At 40.8% G+C, this 12048-nt stretch overlaps 1 protein-coding gene across 1 annotated transcript in view; it reads left to right on the forward strand.

Moving 5' to 3' along the window:
- The window catches only part of fam171a1 (family with sequence similarity 171 member A1), a 173718-nt gene that overhangs the window by 117215 nt on the left and 44455 nt on the right, over positions 1-12048 (forward strand). The window contains exon 3 of the mRNA XM_072253740.1: positions 7190-7282. Coding sequence (XP_072109841.1) covers positions 7190-7282 — 93 coding nt within the window. The remainder of the gene's footprint in view (positions 1-7189; positions 7283-12048) is intronic.

Below are 12048 nucleotides of genomic sequence, written 5' to 3' on the forward strand. Positions count from 1 at the left end.
TGTTCAAATTTTCCTAAGATAACCTTTCCTTTTCAAGAATGAATATGATGAACATCCGACGCACATTTATAAGACCCACACAACTAACCTTAAATGGTTGCATGAAAGGTCTATAATAGAACCTGTCAGTGAAGACCAGTGTCAAACAAGGCTGTGTCTTTGCACCAACATACTTCTCAGTCTTTCTCGCCACAGTGTTGCATCTCACCTCCAACAGGCTTCCCACTAGAGTTGAGTTTGTCTTGAGAACTAATGGGAAACTGCTCTGTTGCATTTCTACGCTCCGGGGGAATAAAAGGATACCCAAACATCAGTGATCAAGCCGTGGTACACAGAGAACGCTTGCTTTGCTTATGACTGGAGGCTGAGTTCTAATCCGTCATCAATCCTTTGGTAGATTTGCTGGATGCTTTTAATAGGCTTGCCTGCTGTTGGCCTTGGGGAGAAGTGGCTTTCGTTTGGGTCCACAGGTGGTCCAGCAATAAGATCTATGAATGGGCTCATGAAGTTGCTGAAAGCTGGGAGCTCAGTTGATTTGATTGGAGCATTGTTCAGGGTCCTTTGCTGACAACACAATTGATACCCTTCTGTAGTTGAAATAAACAGCAATTCTTTATAGAGACGACAAGATGGAGAACAAGTTAAAGCCTTATCTCTTGCTGTGGATATTGCTTATGTTTTCTGTTTAAATTTAAACCATTTACTACTGGCAGTTAACTACAAAACAGTGGCTATTTTAAAAGTAATTCATTGGCTGAGGAACACTCTGATAATGTTAAATACGTGAGATGGAGCTCAGTCAATATAGATTCCTTTTTAGTTTGTTTAAACAATCGGATGCAGGATTTATAAATCCCATTGGTATTTGGTTTTAGCCTGTCTGCCGTGGAAGTAAAATTTAATTTTCATTATTCTTGAAACTGAATTAAAATCAATAGATGGAAAATAATGGGAAATGTGGCATTAGACATTAAACATTTGCTCCCTTTTCAAACGTTGCCTTTCAGTTTTTTGTTCCGTACTCACCTATGTGGCCCCAGTTTATTGTCTGATCTGAAAAATGGCATCTTTAACAGTGCAACAGTTCTCTCTCATCAGCTTGTCAGTAGAAACTTGTGTTATTCGGCCCAAATCTGCAAACGTCTGATCAAGAGATGATCGTGTCACCAACTGAGCCAAGCTGATGGCCTTTAGCTGCCAAAGGATTGTGCCGACAGCTGGCAAAAAATCCTGCTTGTGATCAGTGAAGGATAAATTTATGATCAGTAAAGAATTGTTATGAATAAAGTAAACCAGTGGAAATCCTGGCACATGATGAAAGTATTTATCTTGGAAGAGAGCTTAATATTATTACTCTCCTACTGAGTGCCATTACTGGCCATCTGTATTCTGCGTACACATTATAGTCTCAATTTAAAGCTGAGGTATAAGATAATCGCTATAAAAATTTCTTCTGTTTTTAAACTATGTGATATTCTTCCATGCTTCATAACAGTGGACCACCTGCTCTGCTTACATTCTGCAGCAACTAGCTCCTGTGAGGGTAACCTGACATCAAAAGTTAACGTTACTTTGAACTCTTTGATGTTTGTGTTATGTAGATTGAAGCAACACGTCTCTGTTGGCCATGAGCTCGGGAGTATACTGGCTTTGATTTTCTATTAGTGAGTTTAGGAGTGTTGGGAATTCTCATTAGGTCAGCTAGCAGCAGATTGGCACATACACAAACCAGCATTGTTTAAATTAAGCAGGCTACAAAAAAAGATGTTCTGATACCTACATTTTCCGAACCCCCCCCCCCCCACGTCTTTCTTCCCGGACCTCCTGTCCCATGATCTTCTCGTATCCCCTTTTGCCTATCACCTGTCCAGCTCTTGGCTCTATCCCTTCCCCTCCTGTCTTCTCCTATTATTTTGGATCTCCCCCTCCCCCTCCAACTTTCAAATCCCTTACTCACTCTTCCTTCAGTTAGTCCTGACGAAGGGTCTCGACCTGAAACGTCGACTGCACCTCTTCCTACAGATGCTGCCTGGCCTGCTGCGTTCACCAGCAACTTTGATGTGTGTTGCTTTTCCGAACCTACTACTGCAAATTACCTTAGGCATATTACACACAAAATGCTGTCACAACTCAGCAGGTCAGGCAGCATCTTTGGACATTAATAAACAGTTGACGTTTCAGGCCAAGGCTCTTCATCAGGACTGGAAAGGAAGAGGGAAGAAGGCAGAATAGGAATGTGGGGGAAGGAGGAAGAGGACAAGCTCAAAGGTGATGGGTGAAGCTAGGTGAGTGGGGGGGAGGTGGTGACTGAAGTAAGAAGTCAGGAGGTAATAAGTGGAAAAGGCAGAGTTTTGGAGAAGGAGGATAGGAGGGGAGAGTGGATCATGGGAGAAAGGGAGGGAGGGGCACCAGGGGAGGTGATGGGCAGGTGAGGTGAAAAGGTAAGCGGCCAGGGTGGGAAAATAATGAAGAGGGAGGGGTGAGGGGAAAGAATTACTGGAAATTGGAGAAATCAGTGTTTATGCCATCAGAGTGGAGGCTACCTAGGTGTAATATGAGGTGCTGCTGCTGCATCCTGAGAGCAGCCACATCATGACGTAAGAGGAGGCCATGGACCGACATATTGGAATGGGGATGGGGATAGGAATAAGAATTTGAATGGTTGGTCACTGGGAAATTCCGCTTCTTGTGGCTGGAGATGAGGTGGTTGACAAAGCAGTCTTCCAAACTATGTCAGGTCTCGCCAATGTAGAGGAGGCCACACCAGATACAGTGGACGACCCCAAGGGATTCGCATGTGAAGTGTTGCCTCAACTGGAAGGACTGCTTGGGGTCCTGAATGAAGGTGGGGTAGGAAGTGAAATGGGTAGGTGTAGCCCTTCTGCCATTTATAAGGATACGTGCCAGGAGGGAGATTAGTGGGTTGGGACAAATGGGCAAAGGATCATAGAGGGAGCAATCCTTACGAAAGCTGGAGAGTTGGGAGGGAGGTAAAAAATGTGTTTTGTGGTAGGGTCCTGTTGAAGATGGTGGAGGTTGTAGGAGAATGGTGTGTTGGATGAGGAGACTCATGGGGTGGTAGTTGAGGGCAAGAGGAGATTTATCCCCGTTAAGGTGATGGGTTGAGTGCGGATGTCTGGGAAATGGAGGAGATTTGGGTGAGTGACCATCAATGGTGGAGGAACAGAAACCCTAATCTTTGAAGAAGGACATCCCTGATGTCCTGGAAAGGAAAGCCTCATCCTGGGAAAAGATGCAGTGGAGTCAAAGGAACTGAGAAAAGGAATGGCATTTTTTACAGGAGACAGTGTAGGAAGAAGTATAGTCAAGATAACCTTGGGAATCGATGGGTTTATAAAACTCCCACTCACCTCTGTTCAGGGCAACAAACAATCCTAGGTGAGGAAACACTGATGTTGAAGACTTCTCCAACTTTCGATAATTTTCCCCTCCCCCCTCCCCCTCCCCTTCATCTCCCCACTTTGGTATCTTGTCCTTATCAGCCTATCGCTTCTCCCTGGTGCCCCTCCTCCTTTCCTTTCTTCCATAATCCGCTTTCCTCTACTACTAGATTCCTTCTTCTCTAGTCCTTTGCCTTTTCCACTTATCACCTCCCAGCTTCTTACTTCATGCTCCCCTCCTCCACCAACCTGGCTTCACCTATCACCTTAGAGATTGCCCTGCTCCCGCTCCCCGCACCTTCCTATTTTGGCTTCTTCCTCTTTCCAGTCCTGATGAAGGGTCTTGGCCTGAAACATCGACTGTTTATCAATTTCCAAAGCTGCTGCCTGACCTGCTGAGTTCCATCAGCATTTTCTGTGTGTTGCTCTGGATATCCAACATCTGCAGGATCTCTTGTTTATGATAGGCATTTTACAACAGTTACCCTCAATGAAAAGTTGGTACAACAACACTTCAGGCCAGAGGATAATTGGGCATGGGTCTTGCCCAGTTTTCCACAAATATATTTTCTGTTTCAATCAGATACACAGTGCAAGGTTGAGGGAGTGTTTGGCAGGCTTTTGGAGGTATGTGCAGTGGAGGTGGTCAGATAAGATTCCTTTGTGTAACCATGTTTTTTTTCTGATTTACTGTTTTACCTCTCCCTCCAGAGGGTCCCCCAGAATCCTCTCTCACTCTCACAGCCTTGCCTTCATGTTGACCAGCATAATTTTTCAAGCTAACACTGCACACCTTTTCTTGTATCATATCACATTCAAAATTGATGATGTGTTTAAGAAATGAGAAAGTAGTTTTCTGTATTATTTTTTGCCAACAGAAAGTGCATGCTTGCAATATAGCAGAGGTCAAGAAACAAAGCACAGTCAGCATCAAGTGTGCTTCTAAATTAGCAAGTTTGTAAAAAAAAAACTTCATAAATTAAAATTAGAATTAAATATTAAAATGTTTAATGGATAATTCCTGAAACCCAGTCAAACTTGATTGTGGTGAAATCCCCAAGAAAAACAGCAGTTGTCAAAGTTGGCTCCTTATTTAATTTGTATATGATAACAACATCTTATATTACTGGGATAGTAATCTAGATGAATAATCACACAGCATTAGTTCAAATATGAACATTGTAGTTTTTACCTTGAGTATTATACAGTGCCTTGAAAAAGTATTCCGCCTCCTCAACTATTTTCACATTTTACTGCCTCATTTTCTACATTTAAAATGCATTGAAGTAGGGCTTTTGAGCTAATCTACAAAGCATCGTGCATCATGTCAAATCCAAATAAAAATTCCAAAACCTGTCAACAGATTACTAAAAATTAAAAACCAAAATTGTGAGGCTAAAAAAGTATTCACTTCCTTTATAATTACTACACTAACTTTCCTCAGGAGCAATATACTGTTACCTTATTTGTTGACGTAGAAAATTGGAGGGTCACCTGTAGATTTTCAGCAGATCAAACCAAAATAAAGACAAAAGAGCATTCAATAAAAGTCAGGGAAGTGATAGAGAAACACACATTTGGGGAAGGGTATAACACCATCTCAATAGACCATCTCACTATCTCAGAGCTCAGCGCAGTCCATCATGGAAAAAGTGGAAAACATATGAAAGCAGAGCCACAATGCCTAGGTTAGGCTGCCCCTCCCAACTTAGTTGCTGGAGAAGAATGGCACTTGTAAGCAAGGCTGCTGTGACACCAACAGTCACTTTGAGTGAGCTGCAGAAGTCTGTAGCTGCAACTGGAAATTAAGTTCATGCCTCCACAATCTCTAAGGCCATGCATGAAAAGAGTGGCAAGGAAGAAGCCCTATCTAAAAAAAAATAAAAGTGCATCCTTGCCTGTAAAGACTTTGCAAAGCATCACTTAGAAGATACTGTAAAGTTGTGGAATAAAGTCGGATGAGACTAAAGTGGAACAGTAAGCAGTACGTGTGGCATAAATTAAATATTTTATATCAACCAGGTAACATCATCCCTACTGTAAAATATGGTAGAAGTGGCATCGTGCTATGGGGATACTTTTTCAGCATCAGGGACTGGAAGTCTGGTCAGTATTGATGTGAAAATGAATGCTGCTAAACACAGAGAGATCCTGGATAAAAACTTTCTAGCCTCTGCCAGGAAGCTTAAACTGAGGAAGAAGTTTGTCTTTCAGCAGGACAATGACCCAAAGAATGCTGCCAGAGCAACCATGGAATGGCCCAGTTAGAGTCCTGACCTTAATACAATCAAACATCTCTGGTACGACCTCAGGATTGCTGTCCACCGCCACTCCCCAACTAATCTTGCATAACTTGAGCAATTTTTCAGGGACAAATGAGCAAATATTGCTTCATCACATTGTGTAAAGCGAACAGAGACTGATCCAAAAAGTCTTCTGACTGTAACGGCTGTGAGGGGTATTTCAACTACGTACTGAGCAGAGGGGGATGAGTACTTTTGAAATGCTGACATTTCAGTTTTTGAATTTTTTACGTTTTGCTGTGAAAATGGAGCATGTGATCCACAAATAAAAATTCTCATTTAAAAGTCCTTGATCGTAATCCTCTTATGTGAAGAGAGTGTTGAGGGCTGAATACTTTTGCAAGGCACTGTATATGGAACTCCCATTCTGTCCTTTCAGTGTAGTTGACTGTCAACTGCACTGGAAAATTACCAAAAAGGCACAAAGATAAGCCACCACCATGTTTATATTATGTTCTGACTTCACCAACACATGCACAGATAAATCTAAAAAATGTCATTTCGAGATGATTCCTGCTGTCCTCAAAAATTGTAACCATTGTTTATAGTCTGAGCTGCTTTAAGTGATACCTTAGAAAACCATCTGCTAAACATACTGGTTTTGCATCTAGAATTATACAAATCTCAATTATGCACAGTGCATTTTGTTGGCTAAACAGGCAATTTCTTAAACTTGACTATTTAAGAAATTGAAGTGCCAACAACGATATATGGCACAGTGGGCCAGGTGACATTCAGATGAAACATTTATGTTATGTCAATTTCATCTCACTAATGTTGTCCAATGGTTTAAGTTCTTTTTTTATTATTCTTATGATGATATGCATAATAAGGAATCCAATTTAAATGTTAATAGTTAATGGTTAAAGACTGAAATTGGTTTGGATTATAAAAAGTGCAAAGAATGGCCTTGAAGTTGGGAGAAATGAGGAGTAGTTATCATTGGTTTTCATACTTACTTTACACCAAATATTAAGAAGCAAATATAAATTTTCAAATTTCAGTTTTACATGTAGTTCCCAAGTCTTTTGTTGTTGTTTTCAAGAAGTAAATTGGAAGTCAATATAAGATATTTTATCATTTGTGTTATATGGACCCAATAGATAAAAAAAAGAGCTCAGAGAATGCACCGAACAGTGACTTTGTATCTTGTTTCATTAAAAATTAATTGAATGGAAACCACTAATTCACAGTTGGAAGAGATTGTCTGTAATAGATGTCGTGATATGGTTATTCATACAGTTATGAGTTACCATTTGGCTGTCATGCACTTCAGTTCTAATCTTGCAAGTGTGAATCAGTTCTTGCTAACACACTATTTTGAATACCCATTGACTATCTAGTATATTAAAAAAAAAGTTCAGAACTGATAACTGTATGTATTGGTGCAGCTTTTGCAAAATATGTTCTTCATCACTGGTATTTTTCTGCTTGTACAGAACCTCAATGATGTATGTAAATATACATATATAATTTCTTTAACAGTGTTTTCATCTGTGAGTCTCCTTCTGCATCCAGAGCGGTCAGCAACCCTGATGGTTTACGATGATATTGTACAGATTGTCTCTGGATTTCAAGGTGTGTACTGTACTTCATATTTTGAGATGTCTGCCTGAAATTTATTGCCATAGACCTGACAGAGTAGATAATTTGAAATTACTGGAGTGTTTATTATTTTAAGTTGTTCATTGTCGGGTTTAAAATAAATAAACAATTTAAAAATAATACCTTACTTCTTAAAAAAAAAACAGCCTAAAAATGCAGTACATTGTTCTTGTAAAGATATAAATACTTTCCTGTAATTTTAAAGCCAAATAATAAAGCTTCTGGTGTCCTGCTGTTTACATAATTTTGCCAAGTATTCATTGTAGACTTATAAATATTAGGACATTTATCACAAATGGATGGGACAGGAGAGGTGAATAGCAAGAATTTGATTGCATGATTTGGAGATTATTAATGTAAGTACATAAACCAGTGGGTGTTAATTAGTCACATTGTAGAAGAAGGCAATGGAATTGCACACCATCCTGTAGCTTGGATGAGTGAATTTGCAAAGTTCCATCTTTGGGTGATCTTGTGCAATGCACCCGTACTAAATGTTCAGCCTCAGTAAAGTTGCCTGATGCAGGTCTTCAGTGGTTGATAGAGACTATCTTGTGATGGACAGAAGCAAACATGAAACTGTCATCAGAAGGGAAAGAGAATTTGCTGACTGTTCTGTTAGCTTGTTGCAGATGTAAAGAAAGTGTGAGGGCCAAGTTACTTCTCCTGATTAACTTTTGCATGGATGCTGCAATTAGATAAGCAAATATTCTTAATAATTCTATTGATAGACTTTATTGCTGGGTTGCAGAACAACTCAAGTTCACAGCACCATTGAAGAATCTGTCTTGGCCAGGGAACAGCGTCTGACTCGCACATAAAAATCTGAAACTGATTGTGCTCTTTATATATCAGGCTGTTTTGTTGATATACGAGGGGTGATTGATAAGTTCGTGGCCTGAGATAGATGGAGTCAATTTTAGAAAACCTAGCACATTTATTTTTCCTAAAATTACACACTTAGTCCAGTGGTTGTGGAGGATATGGATCTCTTCTTTGTAGAAGTCGGCATCTTGGACCTCCAGAAAGTGGTCCACAGCAGGGGTGATTGGTAAGTTCGTGGCCTAAAGTAGAAGGAAATGAGGAGAAACTTCAAATTTTATGCATTTTCATTCAAAGAGTTGAACGGCACGTGTATAACTCATCTCCTTCTACCTTAGGCCACAAACTTATCAATCACCCCTGCTGTGGACCACCTGGAGGTCCCAGACGCGCTCGTTACATGCATGTGCAGTTCAACTCTTTGAGTGATAATGCAGAAAGTTTGAAGTTAATAACTCATTTTCTACCTTAAGCCACAAACTTATCAAAGACCCCTGCTGTGGACCACTTCTACAAAGAAGGGATTCTTATGCTCCATGACCGCTGGACAAAGTGTGTACATGTAGGAGGGGACTATATTGAAAAATAAATGTGCTAGGTTTTCTAAAATTGACTCCTTCTACCTTAGGCCACAAACCTATCAATCACCCTCATATAACCATCATGCCAAGATTTAGTCAAGACCTAAGTCTTAAATTAACAAATTTTGTCTGTACTTTACTGTTGCATTTGCTTTGGCTTTTTGTAACAGCCAGAGAAGCTGAGAAGTTTTGTTTCCTCTTCAGCAGAGGAATATTTACTGATTTAATGGCCATTTGTTTCAACATTACTTATTTATGAAGGGGGTTAACAAGTAAAAAAAGATTAGAATGGAAAAATGTAGTTTTCAATTTTGAGTGGTAATAAGCAGTTAGTGAAATTTACCTTGGAAAATCATTCATGCATTTAATGTAAAATCTCCCATTTAAACCCCAACTGTGAGGAGGAATTAAACAGACTGAATCTGCTTAAGCCTGACACAAATGTTCTCCCCGTGACCACGTGGGTTTCCTCTGGGTGCTCTGGCTTCCTCCCACAGTCCAAAGATGTACCGGTTGGAAGGTTAATAGGTCATTGTAAAATGTCCTGTGATTAGACTAGGATTAGATTGGTGGGTGACATATTTCGAAGGGCAGGAAGGGCCTACTCCACACCGTATCTCACCAAACAAACAAACAAATAAATATCTCGAAAGAGTAATAAGAGATGAACAAGGACTGTAGGGTCAGTATGGGAAAGTGATGCTGACAGAAAAGATTTCTCTTGATCTTATTGGATGATAAAGGAATGCAGACCAAATAACCATGACCTTTTATTTCTTATGTTTCTATATTATCCAATTGAAAAATGCACAATTTTTGGAAGGTTTGACAGGATTGGTACAGAGGTTATGCTTCTCTCAGCTGGAGTGTCTAGTACAGGGGTAGGCAACCTACGGCGGCGGGCCAGATCCGGCCCGCGAAGGTATTTTAACCAGCCCATGAGCAAATATTGAGATACTATGCTTATCTGGCCTGCGAGCGATTTTTTTTTTTTTTTTTTTTTTCCTTGTTCTGAGTGTTTCACGCGACCACACTGATGGACATGCATGGCGTCTTGTTACACTGGCCCCAGGTTCTGTTTTGTTCCAAACCAAACACTGGTATATACAAATGACAGGAAGGCGGACCACCTTATTAATGTGTATTAGATACTCTCCGTGCACGCGCAGGTTTTCAGATGGGATCGTTCAAATTTATAAACAGAAACAGTGTCACTGTGTTTTAACAAGAAATCCACGCTCAATATCCAGATATTTACATGTTCTACGATACTTTTTGAATAAGTCACATTTCAAAATAAAATCAAAGAAAAAAATTCCAATGGCAATGAATGCAAAACGCAGGAAAGTAGACTCTGAGTGCCGAAAAAGCAGTGAAAATGAAGGAAATATCCGTGCCAGCTACGAAGTCTCAGAATGGATTGCAGAAAAGATGAAGCCTTTTACAATGGAGAGTTTGTCAAAGAATGTTTACTGGTAGTGGTGGATATTGTTTGTCCTGAAAAGAAATCTTCATTTGCATCTATCAGCTCGTCAGCAAGAACGATCACACAGCGAGTTGAAGAAATGTCAGCAGATGTTAAAAGTTGTTTAAGGGATGCCTGCAACGAATTGCATTTTTTTTCAGTTGCACTTGCTGAGAGTACAGACTTGAGAGACACTGCTCAACTTGCAGTGTTTGTGCGAGGAGTGACCTCGACTTTTCAAATTTTTGAAGAGTTTATTCAATTAATTCCTATGAAGGACACGGTTACTGGAGCAGACACTTTTGAAGCTTTGCTGAAAATGATGTCAGAAATGAAACTTAATGTGTCGAAGCTAATTGGCATCACAACTGATGGGGCACCAGCAATGGTGGGACAGAAAAACTAAACTGAGTTCTTTGATTACTAATTGGCATCCTTGGTTAAGCACAAATGATTTTCTAGCATGTGTTATTCATTAATTTGAGGCAAAACATAACTAGATGTATTTAAATGGATAATTCCCACATTTCAAGTTTTTTATGGCATTTATCTGGCCCACTGTCCGCTCATTAATACGCGATCCAGCCCACAGAGGCAAAAAGGTTGCTGACCCCGGTCTAGAATCTGCAGTAATAATGTCGGGATTCACCATTGAGATTAGATGAAATCTCTTCACCCAGAGGGTGTTCATCCATCATCTATGTCGTTGAAGACTGCAACACCATTATGATGGTGTCGAGACTAGCGCGTGATTTGGATTTAAGTGAGGGAGAGTTGCGCAGTGTCAGCCTCACTCTCTCTTCCCAATTCCCATCTGGATCCAGTGGCAAGACAGAGTCGAGATGGCTGGAGATGGGACTAGGCGCAGTGGATGACCAGGACGTCTTCTGTGTCTTGTCCTGCTCTACACGTTCCATGACGCTTGCGGAGACCACCTTCTTGACTGTTGGACCTTACACTGGTCTCGTCCACTCAATCCGTCGGAGTCTGTCTTCACTTGCTGGGGTAGACAACTTCCTATCTCACCGAGGGTTTGAGACCCGTCGGTTATCCTCACCTGGTTTAGCCGGCTTGTCGAAGCCGTTGCCCGGGGTGTGGCCGCTGTCGCATGAAAACCGCTACGGGGAACCACAGGTGGGAGCTGAGTGCCAGGTCGGGACCAAAGGTGGACTAACCGCCTTGAAAAGGACGTGACATGTTCCCCCACCAGAGGTGCTACCCCTCCCTGACACTCCAGAGGGTAGTGAGTTAATGGAATTCCCATATCAAGAGGCCTGTGGAAGCTCATCTGTTGGGTATACTAAAGGTGAAGTAGATACTTGAATATAATGGAATAAAAGGATATGAAATGAACACAGTACAGTGATGTTTGGGTAAAAGATTAGCATTTATCTTCATAAATGGTGCTGAAGGTAAATAGCCTATCCTTGCCCTTGTGTCTTATGTACTAACTGATTTGTGCTGCTCCTCGATGTGATACTACACATACAAAATCAAAATATTTACAGCACACAGTGGAATGTCTTTGCATCCTCAGGATTTGAATCCTAAATTTAAATATGTGGGGTATATACTTAAAGTCCTGACGCTGAATCATTGATGGGCTGAAACTTGGATCCACTGCCGTCTTGTCATAGCCCTCTGCCCTGTAGAGTTTTTTTTAAAATTCCATGTCCATTTATTTCTAATTTAAATAATGAGATCATGTTGGGTCTCTTGAAGAATATTAATGGAATATGGCTTGATGGGATATACCCCAGATTACTGAGGGGGGCAAGAGATGAGATTGCTGCAGCCTTGGTTGAGGGTTTTGTGTCCTTTCTGCCCACCAGTACGGTTGGGGGTCCTGGAGAACTGCTAAATAGCAAATG

The sequence above is a fragment of the Mobula birostris genome, chromosome 3, assembly GCF_030028105.1.
Source record: "Mobula birostris isolate sMobBir1 chromosome 3, sMobBir1.hap1, whole genome shotgun sequence".
NCBI lineage: Eukaryota > Metazoa > Chordata > Chondrichthyes > Myliobatiformes > Myliobatidae > Mobula > Mobula birostris.